The sequence below is a fragment of the Tetrao urogallus genome (genome assembly GCF_951394365.1).
Source record: "Tetrao urogallus genome assembly, chromosome: 2".
Lineage (NCBI taxonomy): Eukaryota > Metazoa > Chordata > Aves > Galliformes > Phasianidae > Tetrao > Tetrao urogallus.
The window spans coordinates 45,928,075-45,955,704 of NC_136814.1; the positions used below are offsets into that span (position 1 = coordinate 45,928,075).

Consider the following 27,630-nt stretch of genomic DNA (forward strand, 5'->3'; position numbering starts at 1 on the left):
TCTGCTTAGATAATTTTGTTTTCTCTTACACATTACAGTTCTATTTACCTAGGTGTTATTAAGAACATACTTTTGCTTCTTATCTCTAGCTTTCAGACTCTGCATCTAAACCATGTTCAGCTTTCTTACTTCCTTTATGTATAAATTCAAGAGGAAGAATTGTTTCTATGAAACAATTTCTACTGTACTGTTACACATATATAATATTATATATATCGTTCTATGAATATTAAACAATTCTTCCTCTTGAATTTAATAAGTTATTCAGGGTTTCTTCTTGATGTTCTGATATTATTTATTATAAATGATGATTCAAAATAATCAAAATAAAAAGTAGCCTGTGAGGGTAAACAGTTCAAATAATATTAGGAGCTAATATTTATTTTTTCCATTCTTGAATGGACCTGCAAGTCAAACCAGACACTTTATTTCATAAACAAGTTTAAATTAAAACACAATTCTTTAAAAAATTGTGTGCTTTTCTTCTTAATAATAACATCAAAATATCCAGGGATTTGATTAAGCACACAATGACAGAAAAATCTTAATTGCAATAAAACTCAGAAATTGATCAACTAAGATGAACAATTTCTTTGATGATGGATAAACTATAATTAGGTACAGCTTATTAGGCAAAACACTAGGACTCATCCTGTATGTGTTATTCCAAATCTGATATAATTAACATTCAGAACTGTAGATCACAGCTCTAAACAGGAAGTGTTTGGTTCTAAAATCATCTATAAGTCAAAATTACTCTAAAGACCATAAATGTTTATATCTGGTGTTATAGTTCATTTAAGCGGCTTTTGGGATACTTTTCCGATGATGGATACTAAGAGACAGCAAATAATAAAATTTAATATTTTGTCCCTCTTAAAAATTAATAAACATCAGATATTGTAGCCGCTGAAATAAAAGACTTCAAAAGGAATGGGTAAAAGTAATGATTTCTCCTTAATCAGAAAATGAATAGAAAATATCCTTTAAAGAGTAGTCTTATTTCTAATACTCTCCAAGTTCTTCCTAAAGCCATTAGCAATGCAGGTTATCAGGAATTATTTCTAATCTTACTGGAGGATCTCACAACTTCTAGCCCTCTCATACTGTTCCTATTATGAGTGTAATTTGGCACTAATGGTCTCATTGCTTCAGAAATGACTTCACCTGTGCTTATATTTCTGTAAGAACATCAATTATTAGTTCAAGATGATGCACCTGGCTCATTCAGGAGAAGCCTTAAATACAACCACTTTATCTGACTGTAAACTTTCAGTTGCATCTGGGTCTGCTTTGCTGTGTTAATGTATTGCTATGATGAGTTCTTGACAGAGCATGCATGTTTTGTTATTAACCTGGAAGGTAACCAAGCATTAATAAAGTAACCAAGCATTAATGAAGTAATGTGGGTTTCCTTCTCTGGAAAGTAATTTTCTTTTTCTTGAAGGTTGGACTATGGTTGGAATGCCATGTGATTTCATATCTGTAACAATCACCCAATTTCTCATTTTCTGTTTTTATTTTTTTTTGCTTTTAGTCAGTGCTATTTGAATTCAGAAAATGAAAATACTAGTGCAGTCTCAACAGTTCTCTTTCTACATCTCTGCAAGAGCCTGAAGTTCTGAAGAAAATAAGATATGAGCACAGATGGTAGAGTTTTTTGTTGCACTGAAAATGACTCAATTCATTCATTTAGCACATCTTTCTGGCTTTCATCAGACTAGGCTGCTGTTGTTTTGAAATCTGTGGTGAGCAGAGAAAACTTTGTGAAGGTAGTTTAAAAGGACATGGGATGTTTATATTGCTACTAATGAGTTGCCCTCTGTCTTTAAGAGACACTGAGGCCTCCATCAAATGCAAAATCTCCCCAGTGCAGTCAGAAGTTAGCAAGGAAATGTAGAGGAAAATCTAACTTAGCAGAGCAGTAAGTTGTTCTGGGATGCAAACTGGTCGTGGTAAGGAAGTCTGTAGTACATGAGAGCATACTAGGTTAAAAGGAACTTTAGAACTGAGGAACGAGATGATTGGATGAGAGCCAAAAGACAGGCACCAGGAGAGCAATAGGCAGTTCAGCTGGTCTCCAGGAGGAGGGCACCTGTAGTTGTTATCTGTGACTTTTGACCTGACAAACTATGTTCATGTGGTTATGTTATACTGGGGGCAATATCAGAAGACTTTTTGTTCTTTTCAATGACACTGTAATTAAGGGAATTAAAATAACTACTTTAGCATTCTATGTAGAACAACCTTTTCCTTGTTGTTTTATCTACAAGCCAGTTATAATGAATAAGAGATGGGGCTTTCCTTTTAAGTTTTGAGTGTTACACTGGAATTTTAGGCCTAGTGAAGTTTTTGTTGTTTTGTACTTTCTCCACTGTTCTGTTCTGTCTGATATCAGAAGTAGAGCTCATGGTGATGCAGTGTTCGTCCTACTGTAAAGTGACTGGTCCCTTGGTATTTCTTGAGTGTTTTCATAACCTAGTTCTTCTGCTTTGAAGTTGTCCCTTAAAACATGAGTGGGGATAATATTCAATCAAGAAAATGGTGCCGAAAAAGCTATCAGAAATCTGAAAAGAAACCATGCGGTAAAAGGCTTTACTCAGTGAAGTCTACATGAAGTGAAGAGCATTCAGTGAAAAGACAAAGATAAATCCTATTTGGAATAATGATAACTTGAAAAATTCAACACTTTCTGACATCTGTGGCTTTAACCTTGAAAGAGATTTTGTAGGGAAACATGGAAGTGTTTCATCTTTAACCTTTGCTCACCAACAGGGAAGTCAGGCAGAGGGGAGGGCCTATGTCAGCTCAATTCTTCTGAAAGCCCTGTGCCAGCAGGCTGGTTTTTCACTCCTCCAGAAGAAGGTATGAGTATGCTGTTGGCAGGTGTATGGGAGGTACAAAAATAAAGCAGCTGGGCAGTCCCATTTCTTAAGTGTTTTTTTTTTTTTTTTAGCCCATCTACTGCACTGATGAAACAGCTTGGGACTTTGACATTTATTTTTAATTACATAGATCAAAGGTGTGGATAAACAGGTGTGAGAAGTTGAATTCCTGCAGATTAGAGCAATGGCTTGTCAGCTGAGTTAACTGAGGACTTATAAGTTCCCAGACTGTAAGTTGAATTTTTTCATTTTAGTTTTCAGTGGACCTTAGTCCAGATATGACTGATAGGAAACAAATTTAAATGAGGCATCTCAACCTTTTACTCGTTAACTCTTCCTATTCACAGATTTGCTGATAGTTAAGGGAAGTAAAGGATTTTGTAATTGACGAAAATGGGTGGGGGGGGGGGAGAGGAAAGTACCAAGTTTGATGTATGGTTCAAAACCTTCTGGTCTTGCCATGCTTGCATTTGAAAACTGTGTGGTGTCATATTTAACAATACCACTTTTTTTTTTAACAAAACCAGTTGTTGGAACAAGTCAGAAAGCTACTTAATAATTACATCTTGTCCTTGCTCTACTCTTCACAGATAATCTGTCTTTGGAGTGGAGTCATGCAGCCATCTTGTTTTCTCTCTGCCAAACAGCCATTGATCAGCTGAGGAAGAGTTGTTTTTATAGTGTTTTTTGCTGAAACATTGAAATGAACTCCATACCTTGAGCAATGTATCTACAAGCTTGGGACAAATAAGAAACAGCATAAATCAGAGGAGAAAGTAGAGGATGGAGAATAGTTTCTGGCTTGCTTATGTGAGCAGAGACTTTCCTGTGATATGACTGGCCTCTGGTCTGTCTGCAGGTAAAACCCTGCAGTGAAACTAGATTTTGTGGTTCTAATTGGTGCACTTCCTTCACCATATGTTTGCAGGGTATGCTTGTTGCTGTTTTGTTCACCTTTAAGTTAAATTGTGGTTACTGCTACGGTTGAGAGGAATAAATGTGGGCCAATAAGCTGCTAATAGCACGCATCTCCTGAAGGCATTTCTCACAGTCCATGTGGGTGAAAAATCTCGTCTTTTGCTATTTAAGTACATTTGGGGCATTCTTCCATGTATAGTAGTTTGTGGAGTTTTTTTCCTTCTTTTTCTGTTTTCCAGGAGTATATTTAAAGGCGGTGGTGCAGGGATCACTAAGAATGAAGTTATGCTTATTAATCCTGAAAGCAAAGAGGGGAAGAGTCTTACATAATCTTCCACTTGAGCATTGTGATGGTCTTTTAAGATATTCTTTTTAAGATCAGGTGCTAGCTTATGGGTTTCAACAGGATGCTTTCTGCAGCATAGATGCAAGAAGTTCGTGTATTCTCATGCTGCTCCACAAATAATTCCTATCCTTGAATGAAATCAGCCATTGGATTATACAGGATGCTCTGGATGCCCTGGAAAGTCATCACTTGGTCATGTGGCTGAAGAACTGTACAGCTGCTCTATTCATCCCTCAAAAAGACAATTTCCAGAATTCTCATAAGCATCTAGTTGCTGAGGCTACGTTTTCTCCCCATCTCATAAATGAGGCATAAATGGTTCTCTTGACAAAGAGGATGGAATTAAAATCGCCAAACAACTGTAATAGGAACAGTATAAACATTTTAGACAGAGCTCCTGGGCTTTGCTCTCCACACTGCTGAAGTGCTAATAAAAGCAAATAGTTCAACTTCCTTTGTCAGCTGTGACACAAACACAATACTGTCTCAAAGGAGCAATTTATGAGGCTAGATTTTTGAAGTAGTTTGGGGGTACTGTGTTTCCAAGTGTTATATAAGTCTGGTGTTAAGTATATGCTTGAAAATGTCTTCTGTTCATCAAGGTGACATCTTCATTTTTTACCAATGCAACATTTCAATATTTCTGTTATTCAAATGCATGGAATGCAGTGAGTTAGAACAATTCCCATTGTGTGCATCCCTCTTCAGTGTCTTCAAATACAGGGCTCCCTCAGCAGAAATGGCCTTAAGTGGGATTCTTTGAGTCCTGAAGCAAAGCTGTCTTTGGCACTGAGAGATCAGTGCCATGAAAGAAACTATTACAAAAACTGCAGCTGTGATAAGACAAGAATTTACTGAGCTGTATAAAAGCACTAAAGCATGAAGGGTGAATGTCTGATTTTCTGAACAGGATACAAGTTGAGCAAAGCTTTGATTTGTTTGTCTGCTTATTTAGTTGTTAAAAGGGATAAAAACAACAAATTTATTAAAAATTAGTGAGTTACTGTGAGGCTTGAAGTATGTTACTGGCCCAACTAGCTTTTGAGTACAGGTCTGTGTGGGAACTGTTGAATCAGGGCCTGAACCACTGATTGAGCACCTGGGGAAAGGTCAGCCCTGGAAGCACAGGTGAAGATAATTCAGTTGTGTGACTGGAAGGGGGTTGAGCCTGGCTGCACCTCTTTTTGGCTTCATTTAAGAGTTGAGTGCTACTGGGGAAGGCTTTCTTTCTGGAGATTCCTCCTTGGTGAAGCTTTCCCCTGTGAACCAGGAATCTTCTGGTATGAGTGAGCAATCTTCCCTTCCTTTAAAGCACCTTTTTATTATATCGGTTCTTCTGTTATCGCACCTTCATTGCAATGCCTTTTCCACCGCATTGATCTATCCAACTGCAACAAGATCAAAATGAAATTTTTTTGTGATCTCAAGGTAATAAATAGATAACCTGGGAAATGCTGAAGTTTTTATTATCCTTGTAACAAAAAGGCTGTTACAAGTGAGCTTAGATCTTCAACTGTTCCTTCAAAGCAAAAATGGTTTGCAGCTCGGTGTCCTTCTGAAATTGTTGATCCTGCTGTAATTTTTCACTGCCTTTCATTTTATGCAGATTACTTTCATTACCTGTTTCCCCTCTCAGCTGTTGTATGTGTTGATTGATGTGGATATACCTAGCAAGATGGTACAGATGGATGGGTTCTTAGCTGTCACACAGAATTAGTGATTTCTATTTTATATATGTCCTTACACGGTGCTTACTCTAGTAGCTGAGTACACTGATCAGTGTATCTCCTATCTGTCACGTGCTTGTTTTTCTCCTAATCTTTTCTGCTGGGAGAGAAGAAGGTATGCAGAGTACTGTTTTGCTTTGGGATTGAAGGAAACAGGCTTTGAAGGGACCTCCTGGGTCATCGTGTCTCATCTCTGGCTGCTGCAGACATCTATGTTATATAATGCTCTTGTGAGCTTACCCACCTACATTCTAAAATAAGATTTCTTTTCTTGTACTGCTTTTGGAAAGCTGCTTCGCTACTTCATATAAGGGTTAGAAAGTTTTCATTTTCAGCCTCAAATTTTTTTTTTTTTTTTGCTTATTTGATCTGTTAATGTTGTTCTTGATTTTAATTAGCTTTTATACCTGCTAGGCTCTTAATTGCTTTTATTGAATTTATAGGCAACAATCCAACTTTCTCTTAGCTTAGTTTTTTACTTCTAAAACAGGTGTGGCTGCAGGTTTGAAGTAATTTTAATTCCACCTATATTAAATCTGGGAAAAAGCATTGCAAGGAGATTTCTTTTTTAATAATTTACTTCAGTTACAGCAGATTGTGTTGATTATAATATATGAAAAATTCCCTTCCTAACCATATATTTAGGATGATATTAATTCAGGTAGAAAGCATACTATATTTATTTTTAATGTGCATTTCCAAAACATCTAAAACAACTCACTCCAGGGGCTCCTTTGAGGTAAGATGTTAGTTCAGGATGAATCCCATTGATTTTCAGTGAGTCTACATGTTGCATAAGGTTCCATGTGAAGCTGGAAAATATATTCCAATTTCTTTCTGAACCATGGAGTGCTTGCTTATGGCAAGTCAGCAACAAGGCTGTCCTGCTGCAGATTGTGACCTAACATGGGTATTAAAAGTGCTGTAGTTCAAATTGTCCAGCCTCAGGTCCAGGAGAAAATCCCTCGGTGACGGTGAGCTATGTCTTACACTTAAATGCAAATGTCTTTACAGCTTCTCCTCTGAGCTTCTGTAGCAGCAAACCCTACATGAAGTATTAACACAAGTGTGGGATCATGGGCTGGGGCCTGGCAGTATGGGGCTGCTTGATACATTCCCACTGGGCACAGCTCTTCCAGTCCTTTCCACACACTCATGCAGAGCCAGAGCCTTGCTCCTGTTCTAGAGTACATCTGGTTGACAGGCAGCAGAGCAGACTGATTTGCTTGCTGTATCTGTCATTGAGTAACAGATTGGAAAAGAGGCCATATTGCTGTGCTGCAAATTTGTAAGAAACTAGGACAGTTAAGTGCAAAAGGCTGTGGAACTTGAGGGGTTTTTGACATCAAGTGTGGAAGGTTTGGATCTACGTCATAAGTATGAGTATGACTACATGAAACTGCAGTTTGTCTTGTTTGCTGCAAGTGATGAAGGTATCTGGAAAAATGCACTTATTTTCTTGATTTTTTTAAAAGAATGCCTGAACAGTTTCTTGCTGATTTTTTTTTTTTTTTTTTTTTTTTTTTCCTTCCTGGTTGCTGTGCCTTTTGAGTTGCTGTATTTTTATTTTTATTTTTATTTTTATTTGGATGAAGGAATTTAGGCTGGTTTAGGAGTTCTCCTCCAATTTGCCATTTGAAAATATCTCTACAAAGAGGAGAGTTGCATCTCTTCAGCTACCCCAGGTTTGAAAAGGGCTGTGTCTAGAAATGCTCTACATATCTGATGTTACTCTCTCATGAAATTAAGTAAATGTACTATGGACCTGGATAGCATAAAATTCATGTTTCTCTTTTTTTGTATAATTTCTTGTTACTCTTAATAGACAATTTATTGTAATCCATCTGTTCCTCTTGCTTGATTGATAGGCATCACAAATCTTGTGCTCATGGCATATATAAAATATTCAAAGAAAATCTAAGATTGCACTCAGCTGAAGGCAATTTGAGTTTTACAGAGCTGCTATAGAGCTTCCAAAATGTATGAATACAAAACAAAATTTAGAATCAGATTTGATATTGTCTGAACCACAAAGTTCAAATATTTCTTTATTAGGAAGAGAAATTTTGAAAGGTCTTGCAGATAAAGTCTATTCCAAGAGAAACATCAGACCTAAATTTTGACTCTCCTTAACACTGCTCGGTCAGGTTATTGCACGTGGCTTTTAAAATTCTATCAGACTAGGACATTTTAAGTTAACATTAATCTTTCATTCACTTTTGTGCATCAAAAGAGGGGTGATCAGTATAGAGAGGGAGATGATTGTCCCTTTCTACTCTGCCCTTGTGAGGCCCCATCTGAAGTACTGTGTCCAAGCCTGGGACCCTCAGTACGGGAAGTATGTGGAGCTGTTGGAGCAGGTCCAGAGGAGAGCCACAGAAATTAACAAAGGGCTGGAGCACCTCTCCTAAGAAGAAAAGTTGAGTGTGTTGGACTGGTTTAGTTTTGGGAAGAGAAGGCTTCATTAAGACCTCATTGTGGCCTTCCAGTACCTGTAGGGAGCTTACTAAGAGAGGCACTGACTTTTTACACAGTCTGAAAGTGATAGGGCAAGGGGGAGTGATCTGAAACTAAAAGAGAGGAGATTTAGGTTAGATGTTATGAAGAAATTCTTTAGTCAGAAGGTGATGAAGCGTAGGAACAGACAACCCAGAGAAACTGTGGATGCCCCAAACCTGGAGTTATTCATGGCCAGGCTGGATGGGGCCCTGGGCAGCCTGATCTGGTGGGTGGCAGCCCTGCATGTGGCAAGGGGTTGGAACTGGATGATCTCTAAAGTCCCCTCCAATCTAAGCCGTTCCGTGAGATGATGATCCATTCCGTAATTTTACTAACAGGGACAGTGTGGGTTACAGAACAGCTTAGAATGAAATCTTCTTTTTCTCTAACTGTCTTTCTAGAATAGAACAACTGTGATTATTACTGGAGAACTGTTAATAAAACTTGGAACTAATAAAACTACTGTCTGAGCTGTCTTTGCCTCTCTTTCTACTTCTCTACCTTGTTTGCCTTTGATACTCACTGGTAAATCATTGTAAGGAAAGAAATCTGCAGCCCCCAGTTAGGAACTAGAAATACACAGTTATTTTATTGCTCCACTGAATATGTTTACTTTGAGACTCTTTTGTTCTTTCTGCAGATACTAGCTAAGTTCTGAGGAAAACTATTCCTTTCTCGCCATACTACCCTCTCTTTCTTAATTGGTCAAATGCATTATATAATGTCAACTGTTTTTTTTTTTTTTTTTCCTTTTAAAACAGGAAATTATGGGGAAAGCGGAATGGAGGCCTTCAAAGAGCTGGCTGCCCAAGAGGGTCTCTGCATTGCTCATTCTGACAAGATCTATAGCAATGCTGGGGAGAAGAGCTTTGATCGCCTGCTCCGCAAGCTGCGAGAAAGATTACCCAAGGCTAGAGTGGTGGTTTGCTTCTGTGAGGGCATGACGGTGAGGGGGATCCTCATTGCCATGAGACGTCTGGGAGTGCTTGGGGAGTTCCTGCTAATTGGAAGGTAAGGCTGTAAGCGGATTTCATTGCATCCCTTCTTCTAATCCTGAAAGCAGTCCTTTCGCTTCAGAACGGTGTGATTCAGGCTACCCATCATTTCAGTATTTACTTTTCTAATGAATGAAAAGAAGTGAGAAGATGGTAAAGAAAATAAGAAGTTATGTGACAATTTAATTGGTAGTGTTATCTTTTGCTGAAGTTAATGTTAATTATTGCCTGTTTTTTTTACCGATATGACATCAGTGTTTTTGTGTTTTTATGTACTCTAGAGGAATATTTCATACACGTATTTTTAGAGAAAAAAAATAGGATGAAGAATCTTGATTTCAGAATGTGATCTGGAAGTGTGGCACATGACACTACTAAGGAGAGATTGAATGTTCCCTGATAATTTGAAACTGTAAATTATCAAATGGTTTAGATTGCTTGAACTGTTGTCAGTCTTGTGATTCTCTGTTTTACACTTTATTCTTATCTTTGCTATTGAGAGCTAGGACATTATTGCACAGAATTTTAAGCATCAAACTTGCAGCCAGCCAAGTCAGTATATATGTGTGCACTTATGTTACTGGAATAAACAGTGCTACTATGTATTGAAAAGATAGACTTATTTCATGTAGAATTTTAAATTTTTTTTTTTAGATGTTCACTGAACTATGGATGTGATCTATCCTCATTCCTTTTTGATGGTTCTTATTTTGAGGCTTCTTATATTTAACCTTGATTTTTAGTGTGTTTATGTTTGGTTTTCCATTTCAATGAATCTTGTTCTGATGATGAAGGATGATATTTTCTGTCTTGCCTGTTAGATTGATAATGGCTGTTTTATTCTCCCTATTCTGTTTCTCTCTAATCTATTGTTTAAACATAATTCCTTTAAGGCCTTTGAGAGTCATCTCCTTACCTACTTTGCTTTTGTTTTCTTTTTATTCTGTGTTTGTTCTTATCTATAAAACTTTGTTTTGTTCCTTTCTCTCCCTATAGCTTTTCTGTCAGGGCTATGTCTGGAATGCTCACTTTAGCTCTGTGATGCAATATTAGTATTTTCCTGTCTGCATCCCTCAAAGCCCACAGTTTGTACAACTTACTTTGCCTAAGTAATCTTCCTATGACAACCAATGATTCTCTTTCCATCACTACTTTTTTTTGTTGGTAATATGTGATGACAATCAATTTGGAGCAGAGGCTGCATTTCTAGAAGTATGCGTAGACGAGATATGGCACATTTGGAAGCCATAGATATTAAAATGAAACAAAGTACTGAAAATCATGCTCTGTTTTAGAATTGTGCATATACCTTTCATCTGTCACATTCACTATACATCATTTGAAACAAATAATACATCATTTCATTCTTCATATGTTGGGTTCTTTTTTTCCAGCGACTTGAAGAAGTCATCTATAATAAAATTAGTTTGGATCACAGCATCTCTGGTCATTTTGTAAATACCCTGGTAGCTTTAGGCAGTATGTTGCATTAATGTATTACTGCTTTGTAGTAGTGTCTTATTACTCACCTGATTTCAGTACTTCCTCTGATAACTGGCCATACAAAGAGCTAAAGGAAATGAATCTTCTACAGAAAGCACCAAAACATCTGTAGTATAAATCTTAGTTTCCTATTAGGCCATTTATTTGATTCTCTTATCCATGGATAATACGTGAAACACTTTATCTTCAAAGTTTGACTTTAAGCCTTTACACCATATATTATGATACTGTTTTGATTGCTCAGAGTCTGCCCAACAGCATTATTCTGAACTTGTCAGGATCTCTCAACTATAAAATGTTAATAACTGAATTTCTTTGGAAATCACAGCGCATTTTTCAGGCAGGTTTCCATGCATTCTTATTTTATGCTGGTGATTGAGTATGAGTGAACCATTTCTGGGGATGGGTGGGGTGATCTGGTTATAAAACAGATTGACTGTTGCTGTAGATTGGGGTGTGCCCAATAGCTGGCTGAATTAAAAAATATTATGGGACTTGCACATGTTTTAAAGTGCATGTAGAACTAACAGGAAAAAAATTCTTTGAATTGTCTTAAGTGATTTTAAAAAATGGCAAATCTAGCAAACTTATTCACAAGTTGCAGTGAAACTGCAATGCTTTGAATTTGGTCATCTGTATACAAACAGGAGCTGAAGCATGGATTAACATTGCTCTGACATGCTGTTCAGTCATTTTTATTTAAGTTTCTAACTAAGCAAAAAAGCCCAAAAGCCTTTAAAGAGCATTCTTCTTATTGACGGAAGCGGGACTGAATGTGAAATTAAGATTTTTTTGCAATAGTGGGCCTAAACAAAGCCTTTAATTTACTCACAGGTTTATTATCAGCTGCGCTGTATCAACTCCACAGCTTGCTCTGACTCACTGGAAAGAAGAAGCCTTTACAAAAAGGACACCTGGCTAAATAGTGTTTTCCTGTGAATTCTTCAATATTGCTGTAGATCAAAGCAGACCAACACTAGCCTAGCTCAACTAAATATAACATAAAGGAGAGCTGTGAGAAAAATCTAACTTCAGTTTAATTTGGGAATTATCAAGGATTGCACTGAGCCAAGACTAGATTGTTACACTGTGGAGACTTCTCCAGAATGAGCTGTTCATTCTCAGGCATGGAGTTAGGATCCTATTTGTGCCATACATAAGCAAGTGTTCCCAAACTCAGATTGAAGATCTGACAAGAAATTCAATCTACTTTGCTACTGGAAGTGAGAATCTGTAATGTTAGTGAGAAGGTCAATTACTGTTTCTGGAGGCAGCTAGTGTGAGATAGGACAGGTGAAAAGGTTATAATCTTGCCTCAGGGAAAGTAGCAAAGGATTCTGAAATTGATACAGTGTCCAAATGTAGTGGAGATTCCAGTAAGAAAAAACATTTAAAATATGAAATTAAGGATCATGAAGCTTTAAAAGCAACAAAACACTGATCATCTAAATAAAAGCAATCAAAAACTAAACTAATAATCTAATGGAAAAAGAGAAAATCAGAATGGCTTTGTTTGAAACCAGTGATTGTAATAGTATTAGAGTAACCAAGGGCAAAAAGTGTACTAAGAGAATAAGCCGCACTCTTAAGGAAATTCAGGTGATAGCTCTTTTAAAAATGATTAGTTTTGTAAAGTGACTATGTAGAAAGATGTTTAGCATCATGCTTCTAATTATGTTAACACAGGCTACTAGGTTTTATACTACTTAATAAGCATAAATTAGGTTTTGTGAGAATCTTGCAAGATGGATCAAACTTCTGTATGGCTTCTGAAATGATGTGCCAAGTCAAGGCATGCAACTTACTTGTCAGCATTTGTGAGGGTCGTGCAAAGCAAATGAAAGATTCAGACAAATCCCTGAAGATTAAGAGGTTACTCTGAGATCAGTAGAGAATTGTCACGATATATAAACTTTTGGATATGAGAACTCACTTCTGTGGTTTGAAAATTTCTTAAATTCCTACACGAAATAGTTTGTAAATATATGAGGATCATATATTTACAGAATATTTACAGAATTTACAGAGAGAACAGATATACTAATGTATGTTCTACTTTTCAGTGTAACATCTGGTAGTGGAATAAGTACTGTTTTACTTCTGTAGGCTTTCTAATGTGTTATGGTCTTCATTAGTATTGCTCTGTAGACTGTTGCCTAACCATGAATTCTATGTTTTGGTAGAGTGGTGGAAAATTTGGATGCTAGACAGAGAAGATACAACTGGTGTCACTGCTGTCAACCTAGTGTGTTTTCAGAGGGACAAATCAACTTTTTTTTCCTATCTAATAAAGCTCTTTAAGCACAGAGTGATGAAGGTTTCAAGGTGCATAGTGTGCAGATATTTTGTTTGACTACCCTCCAATATTAATAATGGTGTTTTTGACATTAAACTTCACACTTTCTGAAATATTTGAAATATTCATGTTTAGCAGGGAAAAATAAGTTTTATGGTCACATGGCACTAGTGACTAAGGAAAATCTATCTTAGGATGTATAAGTGGAGATAAATGGTAAATAAATAAATTTGGTTTCTGTATTTCATAAAAGACAGAGACAACTAGGAATTTTTTTTTTTTTTTTTTTTGGTTTCTTGGGTAAGCATATGCATCCTCTGAAAAAATGTAATCTATCAGCTCACCTGAGGCAAGCAATGAATCAGCCATGGGAGCACAGGTGAAGACAATTCACCTGTGCTGCTGGAATGGGTGGAGTCTGGCTCCACCTCTCCTAGACCCATTTAAGAGCTGACTACCAGTGGGGAAGGATCTCTTTCTGGAGATCTCTCCTTTTGGAGTTTTCTAGTGAGCCCAGGACAAGGGTAAGCCCTCTATCTGTTCTTTTTGGTGTAATAACCTGTTTAGACAAACTCTCTTGTATATTTTGTAATTATTACATTTGTATATTCACTGATTATACAATCAGTTATCGCTTATGGACATACTGTATGTAGCACAAATGCTAAGTCATGGTTTGAAGCAGTGATTGAGCACCTGGTGGGAGGGCAGGGTCAACCCAGGGGAGCTCAAGTACATACAATGCACCTGAGTGACCGGAAGGAGTGGAGACATGATCCACCCCCTCCCAGACTGTTTTTAAGGATTGGCAGTAGAGATGAGGGCATCTTGCTGGGGATCCCTGCCTACTTGAGGCCTTCCATGGGTAAGCAGATTATTTTATTGATTTCTGTGCCCATGGCTGCCACATTTGAGCATATCTTCACTTGCTATAGTCTATGACTTCGCAACAATGCTATCATTGCTACATTGTTGGAACTAGTGGGGATGAAGCCTTTATGGTGCCATACTCTACATTTTTGGCTAAAACTGTTTTGATAACACAAATGTTTTGGATGTTACTGAACAGTGCTTACACAGCATCAAAGATTTCTCCCTCCCAAACTGATCAAAGGGATGTTTTATTTCATGTAATGTGTTCAGTGATAAAAGTGCAGCAAAAAGATAATGGAGGGGGGAGAACATGGTTATGGTGCTAGCCTTCTGAAGGAATTATTGCGTGTGCTGAGAGATCCTGCTTTTCAGGAAGTGGCTGGAGGTCTGCCTGTCTATGGAGAGAAATTAATTCCTCTTTTTGCTTTGCTTGTACGTGCAGTTTATACTTTCCCTCTTAAACTCATTATTTTTATCCACAAGTTTCTCTCCTCTCATTTTCTCTCTGTCTTGTTGGCAAAGTGATTTAGAATTGCTGAATATTTGTCTGTTGGTCTGAGTCATTTTTTTTATGCCAAAGGTGTGGCCTGAGAAAACAGCAGTTTGGATGTGAGTACACTGTAGCTATTGTTAATGGCCATACTTCTCTTCTGGTCACAGAGCTTGCTTGATTTACTGTATATTAGATGTAGGGCTTTTCAACAGCTGCTTTTGGATCTTTTCTGTGCTGCTTATCATTCTATTTCATTGTGCCTGTGAACATTTTGATAAAAACAATGGCCATGTACTTGGGTTGGCGTATGTCCCTGGCAGGTGATATTCCTTTGCTGGCTGAGGTATAATGTAGAGAGAATGAAGGATTACACCTTCCTCTTTGCCTCTGGCAGTGGCATCCTAGCTTTGTTGCATGAACTCACAAAGTTTTTGTGCATCCTTATGCAAGCTCTTTGGCCTCGTTATCTGACTTCTGTTGGCTTTTTCTTGAGTATATGAAATCTGATTTCATTGACCTGATTTTAAAGTAAACAACTTGTTGGTGAGTCAGAAGAGAAATGTGCCCTGAGGCAGTCAATACCTGGATGTCAAGGTAGGTAGATTTGAGCAAGTGCCTGGGGCAGTCACTACCACTGATAGGATGCAGCTGTATGTCTGAGCAGACATGTAATCCCATTGAATTGGGGCACTGTTGTCACAAGGATGCCTTGCATAGCCCACTGAGACATAGTAATTCCAAGCACTTAGTTAGGGCTTGATTTGTTCTTGTTGAGTCATCTTTCAGCTCCATCACAGGAACAGAGGAAGAAGGGCTTCAACATCTGAGGGTGCCACTGTTAAGATATAGACCCAAACCCTACCTACATCAATTGCTTCAGTAGTCAATAGGAAAACTGGAAGCAGAGATTAATAGGTCCATACTATCCATCAGGGAAGGAAAAGGGGGGAGTGTATAATTAGGAAGCTTGTCCTTTAGCAAGAGAGTGAGAAGAGAAAATGACAGAAGCCATCTAACAGTGAGAAATCACCTGGTCCCTAACCCTGAATTAACTTTAAGGTGCATGGAAGCATTATTTTTGCCACGCAGGTGAATGGCTTTCAGCTTGGTTGCACTGATGCTGAGACACTGGGGATGACCATCAGGAATTAAGAAAATAGTTAGGAAAGCTGGTATCCCTCACTATGGGACAGGGAATTAAAAAATAAATTAGTTAAGAGACAATAATCAACAGTTTTGGAAGTGGATCTTAGGGAGTGATGAAAAGATATCCCCTCAGAGATAGCTGTGTAAATTATTGATGGAAATAGACAATCACCAAGGAACATGTTTTAGCTGCTATCTTTGTTTCCCACTATCCAGATCTATTTAAACTGGCAATAAACTGAATTAATTTGCTATAAGTTTATTATGTTTTTCCTTTTATGGTAACCGTTAAGCAGCCTCCCTGAATTTATCTCATACCAGGAGATTATTTTATCCTATTTTCTACCCTGAAAAGGAGAGAGAGAGTTGGCAAGTGGCTGCAGGTGGGTATTTAACTGCTGGCCAAGGTTAAACCACCACAGTCTACATGGCGCTGTACTGCCAAAAGCGTGATGATGGATAGCTCTCTATTTCACTCGGTTCTGAAATAACAAATATTACAAAATATCACCAGTATCACTTTTGTTATCTGGCTAAGAAGACTGTTTCTTCCTTCCAGGAGAATCTCTGGTGCAAGTGACTTAAACATTACTTACGGAGTGGTTGTGATTATATTGTTCTGGATCAGGAAGTTTTTCACCGTGATGACCATCTAAGCATGTTAACATTCTTAAAAGCTAGGGTAGCTAGAAGTATGCTGTATTCCAAGGCAGTATCTTCAGTATCTTTTTTTTTTTTTTTTTTTTTATGACAAGGGCTGCCCGAAGTTCATCAAAAATCAATTAGAATATCTACTCCTCCCAAAAGATTTGAGGAGTTTCACGGGGGCAAAAAATATAACTATTTTTTAAGGAAGTGATTGGAGAGAAGTAATGTCCAACAGTATGCTGGCAATGGAAAAAAAACTGTCTTGTGCTAGTCTAGCTTGTCTAGGGATAGATCTGGACCTTATAAGTCTGGCAAAAATAGTAGATACAATAGTGTTGCTCGTGCTGGTGTTTTTTGCCAACTTGCCGTGAGCTAAGATATGATGTTCAGAAAACTGGTAGTAGTCCAGCATAGCAAAATAAATATAATGGAATCCAAACCACTGGATTGCAATGTGCTCATTTTATTTGGACTGCAGTCTGAGTCAGAAAACTACTAGTGATTAGAAAGCCTAAAGCAAATAAAACTAGACAAGTGGGATGCCGCCAAATAGGAAGACAGTCATTTAAGCAACAACAGGCTTACTTTTCACACCGTTTACTGTAGGTAGAGGACTAAGTCATCTGTCTGGTGCCTCCAAGGTCAAAGATATTCAGAATAATTTTTACTAATGAAGCTGTTGTTACTGTTGACGCTCTAGTTAGTGTGAGACTGTATTTAATAAGTCGTGTAGATTATGTGGATTAAAGTTCAGGCAGCTTCCTTAAAACACAGAAATCACTCAATCATCAAATACTTTCAAACTGCAACTGACGTTGACAGATAAGGAAAAATATTGTCAGTTAAGCGAGTGCCAGACAGCAGTGTCAGCCCATTTTCTAAGCATTATCAAGATTGGTAATAGGGTCCATTCCTAATTTTGAAGTCTAGAACTTCAGCACATGTCAGTCACTCCGAGTTTTATTCCTTATTGCATCATGATTCAGTTAGCAATTGCAGGCTAGCACCTGCTAACTGCGAATATCTTTTACAATCAATGTGGATGAAAATGTTCCATGATACAGGAAGAATATGGACAACCATTTTGTTTATCCTCTAATCTAAAATAACGTCAGTCTATTTTAAAATAATCAAATTACATGTCAAGCTTCAATAAAAGTAGAACTATATTACAACAGAACCACATTTGATTTGAGTTTCCCTGTAGCTTGCATTTAAAGTTCATTAGTAGTCATTTTATGGTTGCTGCTTGGTGATAATGATGATGAATTAAGTATAAGACTATGGTTTACTTAGCAGTCAAGTATCTTGAAGGGTGGCCCAAAATGTGAGACTTAATATTGATGATAGTAAAACTCATGGGGGAAAAAAAAAATCTTGTTTCCATACTTATGGTAAAAACTTAAACTATTCTTTAATGGTTCATGCTTTTTGCTTAGTAAAGGAAAGATAAGTCCTGAATCATTGGTTCCAAGTTGTTTTTGGATGGATTCTGAAGAGAATTACCTATACTAGTGACGTCCGACAAAATGCAAAGGCAGATATTTATCTTTAAATTTTCAGCGAAGTCTTCCAGTGCTGAAAAAGTGCAACACTTCCATGTTTGCATTTTGCATGTGAATTAATATGGACATTAGAAACACTGAGTTAATACACTGTACAATATGATGTTGATGGTTTATTTATTGAAGTATGTTTTACCAGGCACATATAGGAATCAGTAGCTGGATTGTTGCTGCTCACCTGGAAGAATATTTTGTACTTCTGTGGGAGTGAGTGATACAGAATAATGTTACATCAAAGATCTTTGCATAATTTGCTAGAGGCTAGATGTTTTTCAAGTGTGTCTCGGTAAGTCTGGGATTCTTTAAGATGGTTAAGAAATGAAGCAGTTGTAATTTTAATCACGGTAGTTAAAAGAAGACCTTGAGCGTGAACTTTGGAATTTCTGTTGTTTAATTCTGGTGTTGTTTCAGTGCTCAGATAGAGATACATCTGAAAGAGAAGGTAGAATAAGCAGCGCGGTACATTTTTCCTGATTTCTGTTCATTTTTCCTTTTCCTTACATGAATGTCCTCAACCTTATGGCTTTGCAGGACAGATCTCGGTATCTTTCCAAGACTGGAAAATGTGCCCGACATCAGCACTTGCAGAAGCTGTCCAAAGGGAGGCACTGGTAGGAACACATGAAGTGGAATCTTCAGATCATGCAAGGGTTGTAGGCAGGCAGCTGACCCACAGTGATACTTAGCCTGTTGTTTTTCTGCTGAAACCTTCAAGACAAATCCCTTCTGTTTCCCTGATACAGTAATGCTTTAGGACCAAAAATGATGTCAAGAACTTGCTTCAGATTGAAAGCTGACTTGCACGTTACAATTGCAACTTCAGTAGCAGCCATCTGTTTAGATGTAGGACTGTAAGACTCCAGTTCTGCTGAGCTGGCCAACGCTTGCCCACATTTAGCTTCAGTCATTACTATCTGTGACTTTGTTCAGTTAGTTGTGCTTTGGAGAGGGAGAATTGAGGAAAGAATTTTGTTTCAAAGACTTTCAAATTCACTGCTGTCTGATAACTGACCTGGCACTTATTTCAACTGGTTTTAAACCGTATGCATAATTCACTATGTGCTATTTGTGGGTAAGCTTTGGTACCTAGGGCTCATGCAGTTATTTTCCATGCTAGTGATTTAGCTGTGTTTATTGTATGGGGGTGTTAGTTCCTTTTTTTCTCCTGTCCCTCTTTGGATAATAGACTGAAGGGATACAATACTAAACTAATTACAAACTAGAGCAAGATTAAGTTAAAAAAGAAAAATGTATTCCTGTTGTTTAGTAGAAATAGCTTGTGTTATTTTTCTGCTTAAAAATAACACTGAATTCTTTGATTTCAATCCAATGAACGCATCACTAAGAAGATGCTGTATATCAGCTCTTGCACGTTAACATGAGGATTAGGAAAACTGCATAATAGGTCTGATTTAAGCACTTCTGTATGCAGGAATGACAACCTGAATGTGGCTTTATCATTTCTGCTGATTTCTCACAGCAGGCTGAATCATTGTAAGATGCTATTTCTGATGGGAAATCTGAAATCTCTAATTTTTTTTCCTCTCCTTTTCCCCTAATAAATATCTGAATATACATTTTTCTTTGCCTCTCCTTACTGTTTTATGTTCTTCACATTCTTCGGTTATTCGCTGTGTGCTGCATTTTGTTCCTTGTGTTTTCATCCATTCTTATTCCTCCTAACTACACTTGCCTGAATCTTGAGACTTCCCTGCCAATTAAATCCTGAACTCTTCAACACCCAAAACCATTATGGGGCTTATTTTTGGAAGTAAAAATTCTGCACTGTTGTCATAGCTTTCTGCAAAGCCAGGAGGAGTTCTAGCTTTTTTTCTTTTTTTGCATCAGGAATAGAGATGAGCAAAATCTGCTCTTGAAAATCCTACCCGTATTCTGTGACACTTGCAGAAGAAATTGATTTGACAACTCATCTGCCCTATCTATTTGTTCATATCCTATGTTAGACATCCTTACTTGGAAATCTCATACAATGCCATAGTTAAGGAAATATAACAATTTAGGATTGATGTGCGCTGTTTTTGTTTGTGCCTATATGAGCAGTCAGGAGTTTAAAAAAAATAGAAAAGAGTATGCAGCTTTGCAGCTATGTAAGACCAAAGTCTTTTTTTTTCCAGCTGTTCTTGATAGGACTTTGTATCACTGTTGCTATGAAAAAATACAGGACAGAGCTTTGCCTTTTTAACCACAACTGCATTTACAGACCTGAAATTCTATGTAGTGACTGACTTCAATCTGGTCTCACACATATAATAAAATTTTAACATAAGAGGATAGGCAATGGGTAATTGGGAAGACTAGGCAGTTTTGCAAGCTGGTAGTTGATCGTCTTCAGCACAAACAGTGAATGTGAGGACTCGCTGAGAGGTGATATAGTGTAAATGAATGAGATACTGCAGGCTGCTGAAAATGCCACTGTGAGGGCCAGTGCCAAGACCAAAACACCTAGAATATGAAATTAGATGCATTAATCTGCATGCATTTCAAATGAATTTGTCTCAGCAGTGTGACTATGAAGTATGTTAAATGAACTCAAAATGGGAATGGAGAGTTTAAAGCCTTTGTGAAACTTGGCAATGCTTCTCTGCTAAGCATGAGAATAGAAGAGAAAAAAATAAATTCTCTCTGGAGCTCTGTTGTTGAAATATGACTGATTCCCTTTTTCCAATTTCCCAGTAGGTTTGTTGGAAAGCTTCTTAGGTGAAAAGTATAAACTTGAGTAATTGCACAATCTGCCATTCCAGCAGGGTTAAGAATTAGAATCATAACAGCAGTCATAGAACATAGAATCATAGAAACTAGATTAAGGAAGAGGAAGAGGTGGTAATAAAATGTGAGAAAGAAAACATACGTTCTTAGGGAATAAAGCACATAAAATTTGGAAGTGGGAAAGGATAAGTTACAGTAATTTGTAAATAGAAAGATGACAGTAAGTTATAGGATTTTGGTTTCAGGCATGCTTTGTATATTCTGATGACAGCTGAGACATGTTAGACAAATGAAAGAAACCAAGTGTCTATAAATTTCTCTTCTGTGTAATGGAAGCACAATCATGATTCCAAATTAGAGAAAGCACTGGACACTTAATCCATTGGGATTCAATAGAAGAATGTTTCCTTCTCTTCTTGCTACAGCTCTCCAGGTCTGAGGGCTGAATTCAGTTTTCATGCATCCATCTGGACAGCAGTGCTACTGAAGTGAGTGTGAACTGAGAATAACTTTCTGATTAACAGTGCTCACCTATTAAAATTGTCCATGTCTTCTAGGACTGTTTTTATTAGCGGTGAATATTCAGCGTGTGCGATTCAAAGAAAGATCTTTTACTTCCATTTCTTTTTCCTCTGTGAAGAAACATTTACTGAGAATATTTGCTGGCTGGCTGATTTGTTTCAAGTTGGATGATTGACATTCCTTGTAATTTTCATCCTCGGTATGGAAAATACAGATGTTGTGCCTGTTTGCTAATGCTTGATTCTTGTTTGGATCTTCCAGGCTATTTACACAAAAACTTAGTGATGTCCATGAGTTCCACGCATTAGTCTGAATATAAAAGCATGTCTTCAGTGTACTTTACATTTGTTAGCTTTTAATTTAAATCAAGTTTTACTAGTTGGAAAGAGAACAGGAGTCTACCGAGTTCCATTTTCATTGTTAGACATAACGTCATGTTTAACCTTACAAAAGTTTGTGCTGTTTCTAAGGTTCTGCAGGCTACAGATGCTATGGGAAAGGGACAATCTTTTAGGTCAGCGCACAGTGCCATGCACAGCAGGAACCTCAGACCACAACTGTGTTTCTGGTCCTTATATGCATCTCATCCAAAAATAACCTGAGAAGGAATATATAGCAAATATCAAATACCAAGCAGAAGAGTGGGGTTTTCTGTTAGTATTTTTATTACTGTTTTTGTTTTTTGTTCTTTTTCTGTGATCTGTTCAAAACAGGTATTTTCTGCAGAATTAGGATACATTTTTATGTACTCTTTAAACCTCCATTATGAGTTGGCTTGAAGACAACTGCCTCAGTGAGGGAAGGTTCAGGATCAGTGCAGCCAGCTGTGCCACTTGTCCTGATGACCCTGGAAGGATTTATGCTAGGAGTGTGGAAGGGAAAGCGTCTATTTCAAAGTGGTGTGTTTCTTTCAGACTGTATGAGGAGACTAAGTAAAGCTTCAGTTTCTCTGGCAGAGCTGCAAAAACAGGGACTGCAGAGTGATCAAGAACTACCTTGGCCTCCTCCTCCTTTGCCTGGCTTGAGTCAGTGAGAGTTGGAGAACACAATCTACCTCTTCTTCTTCTTCTAAAAATCTCAGGTCTTCCTTATGTCAGAGTCAGAGAAAACTATTTTTGAGTCAGTTGTAATATCCAGAGCTCCATATAGTCCATGACTTTGAGATTGCAATTTCCCTGCAGAACTCATCATCAACACAATCTAAGAGTCACAGTTTAACTGCCAACTGTTTTACCAGATTAAAATTTACTTCTTGTGTTAACCCCAAATCACTTTTATACCTCCATAGGTATAGGAGAGCTTTGTGTATCTTCCTATTACTTGCCCAGATTCTCTAGTGCTCTGCTCCTGGCAGCCTTTAGAAAAAGCTTCATACATTGTTAATGCCTGAGTCTGTTAAAAAGCTGAAGTAGTGGAGACATTAAGAATAAATTAATTTGACATAAAAATATAACACTGTTGTATGGACTGTATTATCCTATGTTGTGCGTAATTTAGTATACTAGTATAGTAGTATACTATAATAGCTATGTGATTCAATTGAATGAAACTCTGACATTTTCAGTCAGAGAAGCAGAAGGAGCCTTATAGTGCAGCTGAAATCCTCCTGTGAAGTATGTAGTGATTTATGTAACTCTTAAAGGAGATGGTGTCTCATCGTTACAGAGTACACTGGGAGGTAAATGACAGGGGCAAGTGTATGGTGGGAGAAGTGGCTGTACAGTACTCTAGGTGGTCTGCATCTGCTTACCTTGGTTTTACAATATAGGAAATCAATTTCCATGGCAGAAGGATAGTAGTCAGAGGGAAAGAAGCCACAGAATTATAATCTTTGAAATCTGTACATCCCTAGTTTCTGGATTTGTTTTGTTTTGTCAAACAGCAGTAGGAGTGATATACTTTCCCTTTGTGAAAGTTTAGTGGCTGAACTAAGCATTCTGGAGGAAATGCTTGTAATGACAAGCTGAAACAACTTTCAATGAGTTTAATAGTTTGTTTTCTTTTCCCAGCAGGAAGAAAAATTATTCTTTGCCAACCTGAAATGTTTTTGTTAAATCCAAAACAATGTTGTCAATTTCAAAACAAATATGCTATTTCAAAATAGAAAGTCTGAATGTTCTTGTTTTGAAAATATTGAAATTATTTCTTCTAGAGAATGTCAAAATAAATTGTCATAATATTTAACCCTCCATGCTTTCCAAGTTGGTGAATAATTATGATCTCCCCACAAGTGTAATTTCTAGCAGATGTATTATTCATCAGTTTCTTCGAATTTCAAAAGCATTATTAAAACTACCTGTTAATAATGGTTCCACATACCAAAATCTTCCACCATTTTCAGTAGTCTGAGACTCCATTCTCTTCTCATAGATGATAATAGTAATACAAACCTTTGATTTTTTTTTCTTTTTTTCTTTGTGAACTATTGCAGCACACCATAATCATATAGATTCAAGTCCTTAGGAGTGTGGGACACTGCAACGCACTTCTTCAGCAGTGCAGGTTACCATGGACACATCAAATCCATCATCTTCTATTTGCATTGGCTCCCCACAGAAGAGTGACACAGCTTCAAAATCCTTAGTGAAGGTCAGCTTTTTCTTTATCCTTAAGGAGCTCAGTGATCCATGACAAAGCTATCTAGAAGACATCCAAACCCTCTGGGGTAAAAGCTGCATCCAGTGCCTTGGCTCAGATGGCAAAAGGGTGCTTTCTGTCTCTGTAAAATGTAGTGCTGCTGAGATTAGCCTGCGGATGTAGACTCTAGTGTATAATACTTCATTGCTGGTTTCTCTCATCAATACTCATAAAAATATATGCATGAGAAGAACGCAATGCATAACTCTTAAAAAATAAATAAATAAAAAACCTAATCCAAGTATCTGCCAACATGCATTGCAAAAGAAAATCATCAAGATATGTACAGTGCTCTATCAGAGAGAGGATGGACCCAGAAGAAATTGCTCACGCTCACAGTCCTTCTGTTAAAAGTTGCCTTTTTCCAGTAGTGCCTGAGCATGGATGGCAGTCACGAGCTCCATACAGCTATTAGAGCTGATCCCTAGGGGTGGTTGTCCATCCATGTCCCCCTGCTTGCACTCCACTAGTTAGTGAAGAAACGTGCCCAAGGTTCAGCAAAAGATGATCTAGTCTCTGATTCCTGTATCAGACATGGAGGTTTGAAGATGTTTACAGAACAGGAATGAAGCAGGTTTTCATGAAAAACTTCTGTCTGTGCGGGGAAGGATTCTGCATGCATCATCTGCTGAGAAGAGGGGGAAATTTCCTCAGTGAGGAGGCAAGAACCTCATTTCTTCCCACCCTCTGGTAGAAAAGGGGGCCTAGAGATGCAAATGTGAGCTGGAAGGTCACTTTTTAGTGTAGTTTTGCTTATTCTAGGTTAACAATGTCTTCTGAGAAATATGATTATTTCTCCCATGTGGGCTTCCCACATCTATTCCTGCATTTCTTACTGGGGCTGTCCATAGAGAAACAGAAGCAATGTTCTTATTCTGTGTAACTTTATTTTTAAAAGGCTGTTAAGCAACATACCCAGTCTTTCATTTCCCTGAATGATTCCATATTCAGTTTTACTTTCTTGTGTTGTCTGTTTGCATACTCTGTCAATGTGGTTATTTTTCACTTGTTTCCTGACTCGTTTCTACTTTACAAACTTTTTTTCCTTCAGCTTCTTGTATTCTACTTCATGTAGGACTCCTGTGTTACAACTGCCTGTCTTTCTCTCTGTAGCCTCGCTGTACAAAATACAGCTTAATAAACCTGCACCCTGCATACTCAACTTCCATGTTGATTCACAGCCCTGTTTTGAAATGATTACAGCCACTGCAAAATGGAAATCTGTGGAGACTGTTGACAGGCAAAGCTAGTATCCCTGTTGGTCTAATTTTTGCCTTATGATAGCAATATTTGAATTAATTCAGACTATAGTATCTATAATTAAATAAGTTAGAGTGGTTCCTTCCTGGAGGTTCTGATGCTGTGAAGCTGCTCATGCTTAGTATGTGGCCCCCTAAAGACTGGATGTACTAGTAACGGAATTTTGAAATATTTAAAGGGAAATCGATTCAATTTCTATTTTTTCAGAACAGTCAGTTCATGTTTGTTGTCTTCTATAATGCTGAATTCTTTTTTTTTTTTTTTTTTTTTTTAAATTAAAATACAATGCTGAGGGATACTGTTCTGGGAAATCATGTTAGTTAAAGATGACTGGAAAACACGGAAGGGAAGAAAATTCAGAAACAAGAAATGAGCTTAGACATTCTTCAATCATGAAGATCAGAAAATCAGCTTGATCCAAAAGCTGGTAGACATTTGTAATCATTGTATAACATGAATTTTGTTAGATATAGGCTCATTGTTTTATACATTCAAAGATAACTAAGTATGCATACTACACAGTAATTCAAAATTGTATTTATGACCTGATTTATGAATTCATGTAAATGAGGCAACATTTTCTGTAGTAAGTAGGCAATTTATTTATGATTTTCAAGGCAGAATTTGACTTTGGTCTACCATTTTCCTTTCTCCTATAATATCTATGTAATCACATCTCATAATGCTGACATCTGTTGTCTTTCATGACTAGCAGAACATATGTTGTATTTCATTTTTCTTTATTTATTCAGCATATGGTATATTTAAGATTTTAAGTTCTTTCTTGTCTTGTGTTCTAAGAACTGTTTGTGTTTTTTTTTTTTTTTTTTTTTTTGAGGGTAAGTTCATTGAACTTTCAGTTTTTCTATGTGTTTCCAGAGTATATTTTGTGGCTGAAAGCCTAATGATAGTTTGAAAGGAGGAGAGAATGTGCATCAAAACATTTTTTAGTAAGCATATACATTTCTGTTAGCAAAGTACTCGGTGCAGCCAAGTTCCTTTTCATCATTTCTCCAGCCTTATTCTTCATATTATCCACATTTTTATGTCCCTTCAAAAAACAAGTTTAATGTTGGAGAAGATCATAGAATCATAGAATGGCCTGTGTTAAAAAAGGACCCAGGATTGCCAACCGCATGATCAGGCTGCCCAGAGCCATATCCAGCCTGGCTTTGAATGCCTCCAGGGATGGGGCATCCACAACCTCCTTGGGCAAGCTGTTCCAGTGCATCATCACCCTGTGTGGAAAAACTTCCTCCTAATATCTAAAACTCCCCTGTCTCAGTTAAAGATGAATGTGTGCAATTCACACACCTTTTTTATCATATCTATAGCGTCACAGAAGTTTTTTACCAGTACAGAAACAAAAAGATTTATGATAGTGAGACATTTTTCTCCTGAGTAATATTGGATTTACTTGTGAGATGGGAGTATTTTGTTTCTGAAGACAAAAGAGTCTCCAGGAGATGAAGTTATATATTGGAATCTCTGAAAAAGAAGTTGAAACTGGTAATAATAGGAAAAACAGAGCCTGAATTGTCTAGAGTGAGTTTTTTTTTTGCTTGCTGCTGTTGGTGTGAGGACCACTGGCCCAAGGATACTGATTCAGAAATTGGACTAGTCTCTGACCATAACAAGAGTCAACAACATTGGAGGCTCTTCTGGCCTTTCTTTGATACCTCTGGACTCTTTTTTTGATTTGTGGTTTCTGTTGAGTGGCACTGAATGACTGACGTGTTTAAAAACTAGAGTCTTCCTTATGCTTCTCAAACAATGGGTATAAAATTTGTAACTGTGGTAGTCTAAGCCTCTTCAATTCACTATGTTTATTTGAAAAGTCCAAGGTGTTTCATACTGGCTTTCATAGAGCTATTTTAGGGAGACAGAAGTACCTAGATTTACAATGAATTTTTTATAGATAATAGAGTTGAGAACTAATTTCATATTTGTGGTAATAGAAAAGTAATTTGGATTCATGTTGACAATCAGTTGTGATATGAATGCACATTTCAAATTACTTAACGGAACAGTGTCCTATCTTATCAATTGAAAGTATGACTAATTTCCTGAATTTGTTTGTATTAGAAAATTAGATGATATACTTTCTGTTTACACCGGCATACAGGCTGTGCATACTTGATGCAATTAATGAAAGGCAGATATATTCTGATACAAAGGAAGATACGAATCAGTGACTTTCTGTCATAAAGGGTGTAATTACCTAATCTTCTGCCCTGACCTACAAGAAAAACTGAACCTTGGCAGCAACAAACAAGTAAATAGCAGCCCTTTACTCTGAAGAACAAAGGGTGATATTTGCAGCAAAGGCAGCGTATCATCAGTGTCATCTCCGTATTAGCAGCAACTCTTTCTGGTTGGTCCTATCATTTTAGAATTTCACCATTGTAAGTCTGGAAAACATTGAACATCTGATGTTTTTTTTTTTTCTTTGATACTGAAAATATCTCACAGACTGTGTATATAATAGTATATTTCAAACAGCAACTTGTATACGAACTGTTGATATCCTTTCAGTGTCAGTGGCTGAGGCACTGGCCACGTAGAACCTACGCAGGTCCCACATCCCCTC

General features: G+C 37.4%; 1 protein-coding gene across 1 annotated transcript in view; it reads left to right on the plus strand.

Annotated features, from left to right (window-relative positions):
* Positions 1-27,630, plus strand: part of GRM1 (glutamate metabotropic receptor 1) — a gene marked incomplete at both ends in the record, with an annotated part of 175,828 nt that overhangs the window by 25,122 nt on the left and 123,076 nt on the right. Inside the window, one exon of the mRNA XM_079549919.1 lies at positions 9,137-9,386. Coding sequence (XP_079406045.1) covers positions 9,137-9,386 — 250 coding nt within the window. The remainder of the gene's footprint in view (positions 1-9,136; positions 9,387-27,630) is intronic.